The sequence below is a fragment of the Loxodonta africana genome, chromosome 12 (assembly GCF_030014295.1).
Source record: "Loxodonta africana isolate mLoxAfr1 chromosome 12, mLoxAfr1.hap2, whole genome shotgun sequence".
NCBI classification, from domain to species: Eukaryota; Metazoa; Chordata; class Mammalia; order Proboscidea; family Elephantidae; genus Loxodonta; species Loxodonta africana.
The window spans coordinates 40184876-40203953 of record NC_087353.1 but is presented as its reverse complement, the minus strand read 5'-3'; the positions used below and the strand labels follow the sequence as shown (position 1 = coordinate 40203953).

Below are 19078 nucleotides of genomic sequence, written 5' to 3'. Positions count from 1 at the left end.
ATAATGCTGATTAGTTATAAAATCTCAGAGGATTTAGAAATATTAATGCTCCCTCCAAAAAGACACCCACGTGTCTGTCAGTTTGTCACGCTGTGGGGGCTTGCGTGTTGCTGTGATGCTGGAAGCTATGCTACCGGTATTCAGATACCAGCAGGGTCACCCACGGAGGACAGGTTTCAGCTGAGCTTCCAGACTAAGACAGACTAGGAAGAAGGACCCGGGAGTCTACTTCTGAAAAGCATTAGCCAGTGAAAACCTTATGAACAGCAGCAGAACATAGGCTGATACAGTGCTGGAAAATGAGCCCCCCACGTTGGAAGGCACTCGAAGTAGAGTCGACCTTAATGATGTGGATGGAGTAAAGCTTTCAAGGATCTTCATTTGCTGATGTGGCACGACTCAAAATGAGAAGAAACAGCTGCAAACACCTGTTAATAATTGGAACCTGGTATGTATGAAGTATGAATCTAGGAAAATTAGAAATCTTCAAAAATGAAATGGAACTCATCAATATTGATATCCTAGGCATTAGTGAACTGAAATGGACTGGTATTGGCCATTTTGAATCAGATAATCATATAGTCTACTATGCTGGGAATGACAACTTGAAGAGGAATGGTGTTGCCTTCATCGTCAAAAAGAACATTTCAAGATCTATCCTGAAGTACAATGCTGTCAGTGATAGAATAATATGCATATGCCTACAAGGAAGACCAGTTAATACGACTATTATTCAAATATACGCACCAACCACTAGGGCCAAAGATGAAGAAATAGAAGATTTTTATCAGCTGCTGCAGTCTGAAATTGATCGAACATGCAATCAAGGTGCATTGATAATTACTGGTGATTTTAATGCAAAAGAAGAAGGATCAGTGGTTGGAAAATATGACCTTGGTGACAGAAACAATGCCAGAGATAGAATGATAGAATTTTGAAAGATCAACAACTTCTTCATTGCAAATACCTTCTTTCACCAACATAAATGGAGACTATGCACATAGACCTCGCCAGATGGAACACACAGAAATCAAAGAGACTATATCTGAGGAAAGAGACAATGGAAAAGCTCAATATCATCAGTCAGAACAAGGCCAGGGGCTGACTGTGGAACAGACCATCAATTGCTCATATGCAAGTTCAAGCTGAAACTGAAGAAAATCAGAGCAAGTCCACAAGAGCCAAAATATGACCTTGAATATATTCCACCTGAATTTAGAGACCACCTGAAGAACAGATTTGATGCACTGAACACTGGCGACCGAAGACCGGACCAGCTGTAGAATGACATCAAGGATATCACACATGAAGAAAGCAAGAGGTCACTGAAAAGACAGGAAAGAAAGAAAAGACCAAGATGGATGTCAGAGCAGACTCTGAAACTTGCTCTCAAACGTCAAGCAGCTAAAGCAAAAGCAAGAATTGATGAAGTAAAAGAACTGAACAGATTTCAAAGGGCGGCTCAAGAAGACAAAGTATTACAATGACATGTACAAAGAGCTAGAAAGGGAAAACCAAAAGGGAAGAACACGCTTGGTGTTTCTCAAGCTGAATGAACTGAAGAAAAAATTGAAGCCTCGAGTTGCAATGGTGAAGGATTCCATGGGGAAAATATTAAACGATGCAGAAAGTATCAAAAGAAGATGGAAGGAATACACAGAGTCACTATACCAAAAAGAATCAGTCGATATTCAACCATTTCAAGTAGCAGCATATGATCAGGAACTGATGGTACTGAAGGAAGAAGTCCAAGCTGCTCTGAAGGCATTGGTGAAAAACAAGGCTCCAGGAATCGATGGAATATCAATTGAGATGTTTCAACAAACGGATACAGCGCCGGAGGTGCTCACTCGTCTATGCCAAGAAATATGGAAGACAGCTTCCTGGCCAACTGATTGGAAGAGATCCATATTTATGCCTAGTCCCAAGAAAGGTGATCCAACTGAATGTGGAAATTATAGTACAATATTATTAGTATCACACACAAGCAAAATTTTGCTGAAGATCATTCAAAAACGGCTGCAGCAGTATATTGACAGGGAACTGCCAGAAATTCAGGCCGGTTTCAGAAGAAGACGTGCAACCAGGGATATCATTGCTAATGTCAGATGGATCCTGGCTGAAAGCAGAGAATACCAGAAGGATGTTTACCTGTGTTTTATTGACTCTGCAAAGGCATTCGACTGTGTGGATCATAACAAACTATGGATAATACTGTGAAGAATGGGAATTCCAGAACACTTAATTGTGCTCATGAGGAACCTTTACATAGATCAAGAGGCAGTTGTTTGGACAGAACAAGGGGATACTGATTGGTTTGAAGTCAAGAAAGGTGTGCGCCAGGGTTGTATACTTTCACCATACCTATTCAATCTGTACGCTGAGCAAATAATAAGAGAAGCTCGACTGTATGATGAAGAACTGGGCATCAGGATTGGAGGAAGACTAACAACCTGTGTTATGCAGATGACACAACCCTGCTTGTTGAAAGTGAAGAGGACTTGAAGCACTTACTAATGAAGATCAAAGACCACAGCCTTCAGTATGGATTGCACCTCAACATCAAGACAGCAAAAATCCTCACAACTGGACCAATGAGCAACATCATGATAAACGGAGAAAAGACTGAAGTTGTCAAGGATTTCATTTTACTTGGATCCACAATCAACAGCCATGGAAGCAGCAGTCAAGAAATCAAAAGACACATTGCATTGGGTAAATCTGCTGCAAAGGACCTCTTTGAAGTGATGAAGAGCAAAGATGTCAACTTGAAGACTAAGGTGCACCTGACCCAAGAATCCATGGTATTTTAAATTGCATCATATGCATGTGAAAGCTGGACGATGAATAAGGAAGACCGAAGAACTGATGCCTCTGAATTGTGGTGTTGGCGAAGAATATTGAATATACCATGGAGTGCCAGAAGAACGAATAAAACTGTCTTGGAGGAAGTACAATCAGAATGCTCCTTAGAAGCAAGGATGGCGAGACAGCGTCTTACATACTTTGGACGTGCTGTCAGGAGGGATCAGTCCCTGGAGAAGGATATCATGCTTGGCAGAGTACAGGGTCAGCGGAAAAGAGGAAGACCCTCAACAAGGTGGACTGACACAGCGGCTGCAACAACGGGTTCAAGCATAATGAGACTATAAGGCTGACATAGGACTGGGGAGTGTTTCGTCCTGTTGTGCACAAGGTCACTATGAGTAGGAGCTGACTCGATGGCACCTAACAACAACAATAACAACTCCGAAAAGAAAGATAATCAATTCTTATGTTCAAAGTTTCTGTTTTGACCCATGGCATACTTCTCCTGACTTTTTTGTCTCTTTTATTCTTCCAGAACCTCTTACTTTTCTTCTTTTTTATATGATCCTCTCACTAAAAAAATTTTTAAGCTTTTTATATGTTTTCATTCATACGTTTCAACATGACTATATCTGCCCACAAAATGACCTGGCTTCTTGACTCCTTGATGTCAAATTATCCTTTTCCTGGGTTCTGCCTGGTTTCTCATTTTACTGGCTCCTACCAATTGTTAAGGCAATCAACATTTTTTTCAAATCTGAGAACAGGAGCTTCACTTCACTGCTTCAAGGCTAATCAGTGACCCTTTGCCCAGGGTTAAAAATAGCCACAGCTGCTTGTTCATCTGTCCAATTATTTTTAGGTTTGCATACACAGATATTGCCAGGTCTAAAAGCAGCAGGTTGAAGCCAATAAGCAAAGCAAAACAAAACAAAAAAAAATCGGTGCCGTGGAGTCAATTTTGACTCATGGCCACCCTATGGTAGAACTGCCCATAAGGTTTCCGAGGAGCAACTGGTGGATTTGAACTGCTGACCTTTTGGCTGGCAGACAAGCTCTTAATTACTGCACCACCAGGGCTTCCCAATAAGCAAACTAAAAAAAAAAACCTATTGCCGTTGAGTCGATTCCTACTCACAGTGACCCTACAGGACAGAGCAGAACTACCCCATAGAGTTTCCAAGAGGGCCTGGTGGATCCGAACTGCCAACCTTTTGGCTGGGAGCTGTGGCACTTAAGTACTATGCCACCAAAGGTTTCCCCCATAAGCAAATGCAGGTGTTAAATATCTGAAGAGCAATTAAACAATGTACATGTTCACAATGTCTTACGTCACCATAATATAGGTTTTTCATCCTGTCTTCAAAACCACTCACTTGGTTTTCTTCAGATATTAAAAACATTCCCCTGCCTATGCAGTATGATCAAGTATCTGAAATTATTAGCCAATGGCAGTAGAATTTTCCTTACATAAAATAGTTCCACAGCTGCAATAATGTTATGAAATCCTATTTTTTGCTCACTAGCATATTACAAAAGGAGCAGCACATTCCTAGGAACTAAAATAGCTTATCTCCTTAATTGTTAGTCCTACATGCAGGGCAGAGAGGCTGAGGGCTTCGGCTACTATTATGCAGTTATTTTTAGGCTGGGCACTGGCAGCACTGGAAAGGCTACAGGCAGCATCAAAGTGAACTGCAGGGCAGAGACCCAAGACTTCATAACTTCGTGTTTTTTGGTAACGTAATGAATTTATTCTCTACTTTATAAATTAGGATGTGAAATTTCACATGCTGAGTTTTATTTTTAACAAGACCTGCATTTCCTCACAGATACACAACTGCTCTACACCCAAAATACCATGAGTTAAAACTATGCTTATCTTCATTAAAAATAAGTTGCAAAAGTAAAAAGCCAAATAGTGCCCTCTTGGAGCTTACACTCCAAAGTGACAAGAACGAACAAGTAAACAAATATATAATCACAGTGGGATAAGTGCTAAATTAATTAATTGTGATACATGCTAGTAAGATAAATAGGGTGGAGTGATGGGGAACGGGTTAAGAAGGACGGAATAATCAAGGAGGTCCTCTTTAAAGAGGTGATGTTTAGATGTATGAAGCAATCAACCAAAGACAATCAGTCAACAAATATTACTGAGCATCTATACTTGCCAGCCTCTGTTCTAAATGCTGGGGACAGAACCATAAATAAGACAGAAGGAGCTCCCATCAACAAGAAGGTTATATTCTAGTGGGCGAACAGTAATAAACACATTTTTAAAATATGCCAAGTTCATAGACTGGAAATGGATTACATATCAACATAAAGAAAACAAAAATCCGCACAACTGAACCAATAAGCAACATGATAAGTGGAGAAAAGACTGACGTCAAGCATTTCATTTTACTTGAATCTACAATCAACATCCATGGAAACAGCAGTTGAGAAATCAAGTGATGCACTGCATTGGGCAAATCTGCTGCAAAAGATTTCTTTAAAGTGTTAAAAAAAAAAAAAAAGCAATGATCACTTAAAGCACAATAAAAATTATTTTTAAAAAATGTATTAAAAAAAAAAAAAAAGCAATGAGCCCTGGTGCCACAGTGGTTAAGTGCTTGGTTGCTAACCAAAAAGTCACCAGCTACGCTGTGGGAGAAAGTCTGCTTCTGTAAGATTACAGCCTTGGAAACAGTGGCATAACTAGGGTGGTGTCACCCAGTATGGTAACTCATGGTTTACCAGACCTGTACTCCTATACCAGATCACACAAAATCCTTAGTAAAGTGTTAAAAAGCAAAGATGTCACTTTAGGAACTAAGGTGAGCCTGAGCTATGGTGTTTTCAATTGTCTCATATGCATGCGAAAGCTGAACAATGTATAAGGAAGATCAAAGAATTGATGCCTTTGAATTATGGTGTTGGTGAAGAATACTGAAGATACATACCATGGTCTGCCAGAAGAAAGAACAAACCCGTCCTGGAAGAAGTACAACCAGAATGCTCCTTAGAAGCAAGGATGGCAAGACTTCGTCTCACATATTCTGGACATGTTATTAGGAGAAACCAGTCCTTGGAGAAGGGCATCATGCTCGGTAAAATAGAGGTTCAATGAAAAAGAGGAAGACCTTCAATGAGATAGACTCACAGTGGCTGCAACAATGGGCTCAAGCATAACAATGATTGTGAGGATAGCACAGGACCTGGAAGAATTTCGTTCCATTGTAAAGAGGGTTGCTACAAGTTGGAACTGACTCGACAACACCTAACAACAACATACTGAAAAATACTGTGACAAAGACAAACCAAGACAAATGTGATAATGCCCAGAGAGACCCGGCTGCTTTAGCTGGTCATCATGCAAGGTCTCTCCCTCTGAGGATAACACCGAATTGAAAGCAGGCAGAAGGGAAAAAATGTGAAGAAAGGCGCTCCAAACAGAAGGAACGTAAAAGTACAAAAGCCCGGAGATGGGAACATGCTTGGCATGCTCAAGGAAGAGAAAGAGGCCAGAGTGATGAAGCACAGCCGGTGAGAGTAAAAGGTAGGCAGTAGCCAGAACCGGGTAGTTTTCACAGTTTATTTCTGTTGAAATGGGAAGTCTCTGGAATGGAGTGATGCTTCAGAACGTTCAGTCTAGCTACTGTGTGTGTGTGTCCACGGGAGAGGGGAAAACAGGGCATGTACAGTGATCCTAAATTGGAAAAGAGTTTGTCATTTTCACTGACTTGAAAGGGGATCGATCAGCTGGGATGGAGATTATAAATAGAAAGGAGAGAGAATAGCAGGAGGTCAGATCCAAGAGGCAGGCTGAGGTCCTTCATATAAACTGCATTAAGGAATTTAGATTTGGAGTTTGAACTTTCATTTGCAATGCAATAGAAAGCCAAAAGGGTTATAAACAGGGGAAGGAATGACATTCATGATCAGATTTATATTTGAAAAAAGGTTACCCTGGTCGTCACGTGGAAAACATATTGGTAGAAGGCAAAAAGGGAAGTAAAGAGTCTGTTAGGATGGTAGGAAGCTACTACAATCGTTCAAAGAAGTTATGGTAGCTTGGATTGCAGAGAAGGGAGGGACAATGGAAATGGAGAACTGAATATGGATTCTAGACATATTTTGGAGACAGAATCAAGAGGACTTGCTAATGAACTGGATATTAAAGGACTGGGAATAATCAAAGACAACTCCCAAATATCTGGCAAGGGCAAGCAAGTGGGTAAATGGTTGATCGTTCACTAGTCAAAACGACACTCTAGTTTCCGATGACTGTGTTGACGTTAAAATTTGCTGCTGGTGCAAGATACAGATGCTGGCAGACATTACACAAACACACACAGCCAAAAGAGAGGCAGAACTGAAGTAACTCACAATGATTGTTCTCCTGGCACAACCCACTATTCTATGGAAAATGTAGGTAGCAAAAGAGACTATGGTGGAAACTTTCTGCAGATCTGGGATTTAAAAAGCCATGACTAACATGAAAAATGTAATCAATGTCATTGAATTGCAAACACAGAATTTGTTGTGCTGGCAAATGTTTTGGTGTGTGTATTTTCACCACAATTAAAAAACAAAAAAGCCACAGCTGCTTCTCTCATCAGCCAGAAACTAATTTTAGGCCTAGACGCATATGCCCTGGCCAGAGTAAGACACACCTCCACCCTTATGCAACAAATATATTGAAATTTTCCTGGAAAGAAAAAGGAGTGAAGATCATGGGAGTAAAGAAAAATAACGCCAAACCCTGATGGCGTAGTGGTTAAGTGCTATGTCTGCTAACCAAAAGGTTGGCAGTTCGAATCCACCAAGCGCTCCTTATAAACTCTATGGGGCAGTTCTACTCTGTCCTATAGGATCGCTATGAGTTGGAATCGATTCAATGGCAAGAGTCTGGTTTTTTCGGGGGAGGGAGGGGGGTATGGCACAAACTGAAGGTTTCCAAAACTAATATTCTTCAATTACTGAACAGAAATTTTCGAGAATCAGAATATATCATTTGGACTAGAGAGATATAAAAACCCCTGTGCTTTTTTATTTTAGTAGTGAGTAGAAGCAAGCAAAGAAAGGAGCCCTGGTGGCACAAAGGTTAAGTGCTGGGCTACTAAGCAAAAAGTGGGTAGTACGAACCCACCAGGGGTGCCGCAGGAGAAAAGACCGGGTGAACTGCTCCCCTGAAGATTACAGTCTAGGAAACTCTATGGGGAAGTCCTACTCTGTCACATGGGGCTGCCATGAGTCAAAAATTGCTCCACAGCAACCAACAATAGAAGCAAAGCATTTTGCTTTGAGGACAGTTTTGTATTTCAGTGTATCTTAAGTTGTAAGTAATGGGTTTTTCATGCTAAAAGCTTTTTTGAATTACTATGGCATATCCTTAAAAAAAAAAAAATTTTTTTTTTTTTTTTTATCCTAGATCTCTTAACCTGCAGCTGAAGGGCTTCTTTCTCCTTGGAATGTTAGAAAAGAAACAAAATCAGCTGGCACAATGGAAACTTCTTAAGAACTGTTAATCACAAATCTTAATCAGTCATTTCTTATCTTCACAGGAAAATGAATATTTCAAATTAAGTCAGTTGTGTATGTGAAAACCTAGACTAAATAAAATTTTCCTTTTGAAGTGTTTACCTAACAGGTTCTATTTAAAATGACTAAAAATTAACTCTAGATAAGAGATGTTACCACTTCTTCGCTATACGTTCATTTTACAGGTACTACAATAAAAACTACAGCAGAAATCTTTTTATTCTTCAAGGTCATGCTGGAGAACTTACTGTGCCAAAAGAGCATCTTTTCAGGGGTGATCTCTTTTTAAAAACAAGTGTTGATTATTTGTTACTGTTTACTTCCAAAAGCTGCACATGAATTAAAGTGAGAAGGAAAAGATTTACAAACCCATGAGGTCAAAAAGGAAGTATGCAGAAGAGGAACGGGACAAATTTAGTAGTGTAAAGGTTTTATGTATTAAAGCAGAATATATCTGAAAAAAAATTTTTGTGCACTTTTTTTATACACACTCATAAATTCATGTATATGCATTGCAAATCACAAAGTAAAATGTATCTCTTTGCCGTCAAAAATGTTTGAAAATTATTGGCCTAAAGTGTGTACAAAAAAGGATTCAGTTGAGATCAGAGCCAATCAAGGTGGCAGGTCTAAGGAGAGTCTTGAACACAGGCCACCATATGCAGAGTCAAGGTCCGGCATAATGCATGGGACTTTGGGGGGTGAGGGGGCTGAGGGGAAACTGGCTGAAATTCAAAACAAATAGTTGACAACCTTTCCCATAAGATCAGCTTTAATTATAATGAACCAAAACAGGTACCAGAACCTATAGTTCATGTGCTGAATTATTTCCCAGATAAAATTAGTAAAAATCAATGATTATCAAGTGGATTTTGTTTCAAAGAGAATCACTAGTCTTAGGAAACACTTCAAAACAGGTGAATTTTGTTTAAATTTATATTAAATTTGAAAGATGTTATGGATTAACATTATAACTTCTAATGACACGGTCAGGTAATGAAAACATTCTGGGTAAACACATCTTAATTCTAATTATTAAAATTATTAGCTTCCTTAAAAGGTAATGCTTAGCTTTTTGAAACTGTTTTCGTTTGGATTCTATGACACTGTTCTCGCCTTCATTCTCCTTCTAACTCCCCAAGTACAGCTTTGTAATCTTTGTTGCTAACTTCCTCCTCTGTTCATCTCCTAAAATAAAACACTTTTATTCTTAGGATTCTACGCTCGGAATGGAAGATCCCCAAATAATAACAGCTATGATTTACTGAACATTAACTAGGTGCCAGCCAGGCCCTGTTCTACGTGCTTCACATGTACCACTCATCCTCAGACCACCCTGTGATAGGTCCTACTACAGTAAACCTGAGATAACATGAACTCAGATATAAGACAACTAACAAACGGAAAGTGATAGTAACTGGGAAGGCAACAAAGGACCTGACAAACCACACCGTTTACAGGAGGCAATACAACACATAAGAATGCCATTTTGGAACCTACATTTTGAGCATGTTTGCATCCCACCTGCCACTTACAGGCTGTGAGATCTTGGTTAAATTATTTCAAAGTGCTTCTGTTTCATGATCTATAAAACAAGGATAATGCAAGAGAAAAGAAAACATCTGTGCATACAAAGATGTGTACACGAATATTCACAGCAACTTTATTAACATCCCAAAACTAGAACAATTCCAAAGTTCATCCGCAGATAAACAAATTGTGTACAGCCTAACAATGGACTCTTCCTAAGCAATAAAGTGTAAACAATTATTGATACATATAAAACCACTGATGGTTTTCAATTATGCTGAGTAAAAAAAGCTAGACTCCCCTGTCCCATCCCCTAAAAAAAGATAAAAGGAACACAGCATATGATTTCGTTTATGTAAAGTACTAAATCAAACCAAACCAAACCCACTGCTGTCAAGCTGATTCCAACCCAGAGCAAGCAACCCTGAAGGACAACACGGAACTGTCCCACAGGGTTTCCAAGCTGTTATCTTTATGGAAGCAGACTGCCATATCTTTCTCCTGAAGAGCACCGATGGGTCTGAACCACTGACATCTAGGTTAGCAGCTGGGCGCTTAACCAATGCACCACCAAACCTGTTGCCATCAAGTCGATTCCGATTCATATTGGCTCTACAGGACAGAGTAGAACTGCCCCCATAGGGTTTTTCAAGGAGTGCTGGTGGATTCAAACTACCGATCTTTTGGTTAGCAGCTGAGCTCTTATTTACTGTGCAACCAGGGCTCCAATGTGCCACAAGGGCTCCTTATATAAAGTATTAGAAAATGAAAACTTATCTATAGTAATAGAAAGCAAATCAGCCGATTCCCTGTGGAATAAGGGCAAAGGAGGGATTACAAAGGTATTACAAGGAGGCCTGAGAAAACTTTTGAGGTGACATGTCTGTTACCTTGATTGTGGTAATGGTTTTACAAGTTTACTCATATACAGAAGCTTACTAAATTGTACACTTTAAATATGTGCAGTTTTTTGTATGTAAGTTATACCTCAATAAAGCGGTTAAAAAAAGAACAACACATTCCTTACAGGATCATTATGAGCATGTAATGCGTTAAAAAAAGAAAACCAAACCCATTGCTGTGGAGTCGGTTCTGACTCATAGCAACCCTACAGGACAGAGTAGAGCTGCCCCATAGAGCTTCCAAGGAGCACCTGGTGGATTCGAGCTGCCAACTTTTTGGTTAGCAGCCGTAACTCTTAACCATTACACCACCAGGGTTTCCACATATGCGTTAAGACACGATACCCACTGAAAAACACTGCTATTATAATTTTAAATAATCTTGAATACAAACTTAAAAAATTTTATTGTACTTCTATGCAGCAAAACCCTATACAAACTGATAAAAAGAATAACACCTATAGAAAGTTACAAACACATTAAAGAAAATAAATATTTCACTTAAGACTTTTTATATTGCGTGTTTGTGGGCAAAACATTGTTCTAAATAAAGGCTTTACATATATTATTTCATGGAACAATCTTTTGAGACAAGTGGCACTATCTCCATTTTACATACAAAGATAAAAGAAGCTCACAGAAAGTACATAATTTGCCCAAGTTCACAAATTAAATATTAAAAAGTAAAACATTCAGCCAGATCTGATGACCTCCAAAGTCCATGGCAATAGCTTTTTTTCTACACTGAAATAATGTCACCTGATTGCTGGCTTTAGAAAGGCAAGTCTCACAGAATCTGAAGAGATGACAAGGGAGAATTTCCAAACCTTCAGGGATCTGACATTCCATTACGTAAAAGTGAGTAAATATGCATCACTTACCATATCTGTAGCTTTATCTTCTTCCCTTGTAATTCAACTGTTTTGATCTTAAAGTCTATTCCTACAACACAGAAAAAAAGTAAATTTTTAACAGTGGCGCTGTGGTTGGCTATACTGAAAAGTTTAACTGGGGTAAAAACGTTTATACTTTTTAAAATTTGTTTGTGTTTGTTTGGCTATGGATCATCACTAAGTATGCAATTCTTATTGCATATGGGTCTGATTTTAAACCTGAATACGGGGTATGTGTCCGATTTTAAACCTGAATATAAGATCCTGGATGGCATAAGGAAAGGAGATTTTTACAAATTAGGAAATAAAGTACAGGCATACCTCACTTATTGCACTTCGCAGATACTATGTTTTTTACAAATTGAAGGTTTGTGGAACCCTGTGTCCAACAAGTCTACTGGTGCCATTTTTCCAAGAGCACGTGCTCACTTACTCAAACTTCTTCATTATCATTTTATCTGTTACGGTAATCTGTGATCAGTGATCTTTGATGTTACTAATTTAATTGTTTTTGGGCACTACAAACCGTGCCCACGTAAGACGGTGAACTTAACTGATAAACACTGTGTGTGTTCTGTCTGACTGCTCCACTGACTGGCGTGCAGTCCCTCCCCCTGTGACCCCCCCACCCCATCCCCTCTCTCCCTCTTTTCAGGCCTCCCTATTCCCTGAGACATTACAATACTGAAATTAGGCCAATTAATAACCTTACAATGGCCTCTAAGTATTCAAGTGAAAGGAAGAGTCACGCACGCCTCTCTCACTTTAAATCAAAAGCTACAAGTGATTAGGCTTTGTAAGGAAGGCATGTGGAAAGCCGAAACAGGTCGAAAGCTAGGCCTCTTGTGCCAAACATTTAGCCATGTTGTCAATGCAAAGGAAAAGTTCTTGAAGGAAATTAAAAGCGCTACTCCAGTAAACACACAAATGACAAGAAAGTGAGACAGGCTTATTGCTGATATGGGGAGTTTTAGTGGCCTGGGTAGATCAAACCAGTCACAACATTCCCTTACGCCAAAGCCTAACGCAGAGCAAGGTCCTGACTCTCTTCAATTCTACGCAGGCTAAGAGAGGTGAGGAAGCTGCAGAAGTCTGAAGCTAGCAGAGGCTGGTTTGTGAGGATTAAGACATTTTCTCCGTAACATAAAAGAGCGAGGTGAAGCAACAAGCGCTGATGTAGAAGCTGCAGCAAGTTACCCAGAAGCTCTAGCTAAGAAAACTGATGAAGGCGGCTACACTAGACAACAGATTTTCAGTGTAGATGAAACAGCCTTATATTGGAAGAAGATGCCATCTGGTACTTTCATAGCTAGAGAGAAGTCCATGCCTGGTTTCATATATTCAACGGACAGGCTGACTCTCTTGTTAGGGGCTAATGCAGCTGGTGACTTTAAGTTGAAGCCAGTGCTCATTTACCATTCTGAACATCCTGGGGCCCTTAAGAATTATGCTAAGTCTACTCTGCCTGTGCTCTGTAAATGGAACAACAAAGCCTGGATGACAGCACATCTGTTTACAACATGGTTTACGGAGTATTTTAAGCCCACTGTTGAGACTAAAGGAGTCCTGGTGGCACAGTGGTTAAAGTGCTCAGCTGCTAACCATAAGGTTGGCAGTTCAAAACCACCAGCAGCTATGCAGGAGAAAGATGTGGCAGTCTGCTCCCGTAAAGACTACAGCCTTGGAAACCCTATGGGACAGTTCTACTCTCTCCCATACAGTTGCTGAGTCCGAATTGACTCAACGGGAATGGATTTGGTTGAGACCTACTGCTCAGAAGATTCCTTTCTGACAGTGCACATGATCACCCAAGAGCTCTGATGAAGATGTACAAAAGAGATTAATGTTGTTTCATGCATGCTAACACAACATCCATTCTACAACCAATCTAACAGGAAAAAAAAAGATATAAACACAAACGGTAATGTCTGGGAAGGGTCTTGGTGCAGACTTTCCATGCCCCCAGGGGACACTCTTACCCTCTGGAGAAGAGATGTTGCCTCTCTCCACCCAGGAAGATTCAGTGAGCCTTGTCTTCTAATGCCTTTTCCTAGCCTCACCCTGTGGCCATGACAGATGTCATTATGCCTCCCAAAGCTCAGTCAGCATCAGGCCCCCAGGTGATCTCTCGTGGTCTGGTCAGCCCCCATTTACTAGCCTCAAGTGTGGTTAAGCTCTCAAGAAACAGGACCAAAGGGCAAACTGTTTACTGCAAAAGAGTCCCACACCTCATACTCAGAAACAACTACAGCCTTTGTAAAAGAAAAAAAAAAAGAAGCCGTCGCCATCCAGTTGATTCCGACTCACAGAAACCCTATGGGACAGAGTAGAAATGCCTTATTAAGGTCTCCAAGGATGAGCTGGTGGATTCAAACTACTGCTGACCTTTTGGTTAGCAGCTGAGCTCTTAACCACTGCATCACCTGGGCTCCTCAGTAAATAGTCACCTAGAAAAAACTCGTTAGCAAAGAGAGACCATAAAGACTTGTGCCTGGTTCTGGTTTGAGGATTCAAATTTACATAAAAACTTGTACTGGGCTGTGAACAGCAAATGTAGTAACTGGAGATATAAATCCTTTTACCAGACTGTACAGGACTCCCAGCAATAAAGCCCTATCGAATACTACCTTCCTGTGGCGTAGTGGTTAAGTGCTACGGCAGCTAATCAAAAGGTCAGCAGTTCAGATCCACCAGGCACTCCTTGGAAACCCTATGGGGCAGTTCTACTCTGTCCTACAGGGTCGCTATGAGTCAGAATTGACTCGACAGCAGTGGGTTTGGCTTTTGGTTATTCAAAATTAAAAAACAGTAAATAACACACACACAAATTACCGAACTTAAGGTCAGCAGACACAAGCCAAACTGAATCCCCAAATTCTCAGACTATGGAAGACTTAATTTTTTAATATCGATTGACAAACAAGAGTCTGAGATGACATTTTTACCAGTACAAGGAAAACCAAGGTATTATATTTCTTATTAAGTTTTGATTTCTCATGTCTCTCACATAGTATATGCCATGTAAAATCTCTCCTCATCCCTATCTTCTGATAAACTTCCATTTACATTTCAAGACACAGCTTCTCTCCTATGATACAGAAACACTAAAAAGGTATATATATATATATTCAAGTCTCACCTGATAGTGAACATTTAATATAGAAAACTATCCAAAGCATATAAACAGATCTGAGAATAAATCAAGCTTCAAAAGAAGACATATGGTATAATCCTAATAAAGACTAACAGATAAAAGCTAATTAGAACCTGCTGTGTGGTTCTAACGAATATTGGTTTGATCTGTACCATTAGTATAGTTTTCCCATGGGTGACAGTATATTCCACTAATTAAAACTTCAAAATACTTAAAGAAGTCCCAACTTTTCCCAGGGGAGAAACTATTTTTGATCCAAATATTTTGAGGATCCGGAGAAAGAAAAAAGACTAAAAGAAAGTCCCTGCCTATGAACTTGTGGGAAGGGAACTGGGGTGGGAAAATGGCTCGCCATGTAAAAGGGAAAAAACAATTATTCAATGCTTTTTCCTAACCACTCCTCCTTTCCTCTCACCAGCCTCACCCCAACTCACAAGGCTCCGACTGCTGTACCTCATTTTTTTCTCCCGACAGTTTCTACATGTACAATTCAGTTACACTGATTACATTCTTTGGAGTTATGCAACCATTCTCACATTCCTTTTCTGAGTTGTTCCACCCTCATTAACACAAACTCACTGCTCCCTACGGTTCCTATCTAATCTTTTCAGTTGCTATTGTCAATTTTATTGTCAATTTGATTTCATATAGATAGTTCTTAAAAGAGCACAAGGCTCAAGGCAGAGCTTTAGTTAAGCTATTGTTGGGTTTTAAGATGACTTCAGGGGGTATTTTTGGTTTAAGATTTAAAGATTATCTCAGGGCAATAGTTTTAGGGGTTCATCTACCCTCATGGCTCCAAAAAGTCTAGAATCCATGACAATTTAAAATCCTGTTCTGCATATTCCCCCTTTTTTTATCAGGATTCATCTATGGAATCTTCCATCAAAATGTTCAGTAATGCCCTGAGGGACCGAACTGCTGGGCTGAGGGCTGTGCGAACCATGGTCTCGGGGAACATCTAGCTCAACTGGCATAACATAGTTTATAAAGAAACTGTTTTACATTCTACTTTGGTGAGTAGCATCTGGGATCTTAAAAGTCTATGAGCGGCCATCCACTGGTCTCACCCCTTCAGGAGAATGGAAGAATGAAGAAAACTAAAGATACAAGGGAAAGATTTGTCCAAAAGACTAATGGACAACATCTACCATGGCCTCCACCAAACTAAGTCCAGTACAACCAGATCTAGACAGTGTCTGGCTACCACTACTGACTGCGCTAACAGGGATCACAAGAGAGGGTCCTGGACAGAGCTGGAGAAAAACGCAGAACGAAACTGTAACTCACAAAAAAAGACCAGACTTATGGCCTGACAGAGACTGGAGAAAACCTGAGAGTATGCCCCCCAGATACCCTTTTAGCTCAGTAATGAAGTCACTCTTGAGGTTCACCCTTCAGCCAAGGATTAGACAGGCCCATAAAACAAAATGAGACTAAAGTGGCACAACAGCCCAGGGGCAAGGACTAGAAGGAAGAAGGGGACAGGAAAGCAGGTAATAGGGAACCCAAGGTCGAGAAGAGAGTGTGCTGACATGTCATGGGGTTTTTAGCCAATGTCATAAAACAATATGCATACCATTTAATGAGAAACTAGTTTGTTTTGTAAGTCTTCATCTAAAGTACAATTAAAAAAAAAAAAAAAGTTCAGTAATGGCTGTCAGTCACCATCCAGTTCTTCTAGTCTCGTGGCAGAGCAGGTAGCTGTTCATGGAAGCAATTAGCCGCACATTCCATTTCCTCTTATTCCTAACTCTCCTTCTCCCTCTGTCGCTCCAGGTGAATAGAGACCAATTGTTGTGCCTTGGATGGTGACCTGCAAGCTTTTAAGGCTCCAGGCACTATGCAACAAGCTAGGAGGCAGAACAGAAGCACTAAACATGTTATTAGGCCAATTAACTGGATGTCCCATGAAACCATGACACTAAACCGCCTCCAAACCAAGAAACGAAATCCCACGACGTGTCTGGTTGTATACAAGCAGCCTCAACAACTACTCTTTTGTCGTCGTTGTAAATATACCTATCACACAACTTTTGCCAGTTCAACTTTTACAGGTGTACAACTTATTGACAGCAATTGCAATAATCAGCCATGCAACCCTACCCTTAATCAACGCAATTTTTCCATCACCATTAATCCTCTTTTTCCCCCGTTCCTCCCGCTCCTAGTAACCATTAATAAACTTTGGTCTCTGTACATTTGCCTCTTCTTGTCTTTTTATCTAAGTGAGGTCATACAATGTTTGTTCTTTTGTGATTTCGTTTATTACACTCAACGTAATGTCTTCAAGCTCTGTCCACATTGTAGTATGCATCAAGACTTCATTTCTTCTACTGGCTGAGATGTATCCCTCTGTATGTATGTACATTTTGTTTATCGATTCATCCACTGATGGGCATTTAGGCTGTTTCCACCTTTTGGCTATTGTGAATTGAGCTGCAATAAACATTGGCGTACAAGTATCTTTCTGAATCTCTGCTTTCAAATCTTTTGGGTATGTACCTAAGACTAGAATTGCTGAGTCATACAGTAGTTCTATTTTTAGTTTTTCAAGGAACCGCCACACTTTTCCACAAAGGCTGAGCCATTTTGCATTCCTACCAGCAATGGATAAGGGATCCAATTTCCCCCCATCCTCGCCAACATGTTATTTTATTATTTTTTTTTATCCTAGCCATCCTAGTGGGAGTGAAATGGTATCTCATGGTGGTTTTAATTTACACACCTCTCTAATGGCTAATGATGCTGAGCATCTTTTCACGTGTTTGATGGCCAACTAAATGTCCTCTGGTGAAATGTCTATTCTAGTCCTTTGCCCATTTTATGATTAGGTTGTCTCTGTGTTGTTGTCAAAGTTTTACGTATGTTTTGATTATTAGATTCTTGTTGGATATATGGTTTCCAAAGGTATTCTCCCAGTTGGTAGCTTGTCTTTTCACTTTTTTTGTGAAGCCTTTTGAATAGAGGCTTTTAATCTTTATGAGGTCACATTTATTTTGTCTTTTGCTGTTTGTGCTTTTGTTATAGTAGGTAATTCATTGTTGAAAGCTAGGCCTGACAGCATTGCCCATGCTTCTTGTTCTAAGAATTTTATGGTTTTTGTTCACACATTTAGGTCCTTAATCCACTTTGAATTTGTTTTTGTGTATAGTGTGAGGCATGGATCCTGTTTCATTTTTCTGAACAGGAAATCCAATTTCCTCAGCACCACTTATTGAAGAGACTATTCTTTCCCCATCAAATAGACTTAGCACCCTTGTCAAAAATCAGCTGACTGTAGATGTGTGAGTTTATTTCTGGACTCTCAATTCTATTTCATTGGTCTGTGTGTCTATCGTTATACCAGTACCAGGCTGTTTTGATTACTGTAGCTGTATAGTGTGTTTTAAAGTCAGAACAAAGTCCTACTTTGTTCTTCTCTTCCAACATTGTTATCTATTTATTACTTACAGTTATTCAGGGCCTCTTGCAATTCCATATAAAGTTGAGGATTGGTTTTTCCATTTCTGTAAAGAAGGCTGTTGGAATTTTGATCTGATTGTGTTGAAACTAAGGATCGGCGGTCTTCCAATCCATGAATATGGAATATCTTTCCATTTATTTAAGTCTCCTTTAATCTCCTTCAGCAGTGATTTAGTTTTCACTGTGTTAAGACCTTCACACCCCTAGTTAGATTTATTCCTAGTTATTTTATTCTCTTACATGCTATTGTAAATGGAATTGTTTCCCCTAATTTCCCTTTCAGATTTCATTGCTGGTGTATAGAAACCCAACTGATTCTTGTTTGTTGACCTTACACCCTGCAACTTTGTTAAATTCCTCTACTAGCTCGAGAAGTTTCCTTGTGGACTCTTTTAGGATTTTTTTAATCTTATTTTTAATACCTACCCTCTCACCAAGACAGGGTTTAAAATCAATCATCAACAAAGCATGTCAACTACCTGTTCTGGGCCCCCAGGATCTGTAATGCCCCTAGCCCTCTAAGCTCTTGGGTTTACACTGTCCCTCTAGTCTTAATTTGAACCTGTATACTCCTTAACCAGAAAAAATCTTCTGCTTATCCCCACTATGCTTCCCATACCCAATCAAAAGAAAAAAGGGCCATCTGGACAGTATTTACCTCAAACTACACCTACAATCCATATTTTTATTTCTCTAGAGAAATGAAATTAGGACACAGTCTGAAAGCTCTAACCCTCCTAGGATGGAAGCTAGGTACTAGTGGAAAACTGTTAAGAATTCAGGCTTTTTAAAGCCAC

General features: G+C 39.8%; 1 protein-coding gene across 2 annotated transcripts in view; it reads right to left on the bottom strand.

Annotated features, from left to right (window-relative positions):
- The window catches only part of RAB10 (RAB10, member RAS oncogene family), a 113030-nt gene that overhangs the window by 38026 nt on the left and 55926 nt on the right, over positions 1 to 19078 (bottom strand). For both annotated transcript variants that reach the window (XM_064295140.1, XM_003411921.4), the window contains exon 2: positions 11651 to 11711. In XM_064295140.1, coding sequence (XP_064151210.1) covers positions 11651 to 11711 — 61 coding nt within the window. The remainder of the gene's footprint in view (positions 1 to 11650; positions 11712 to 19078) is intronic.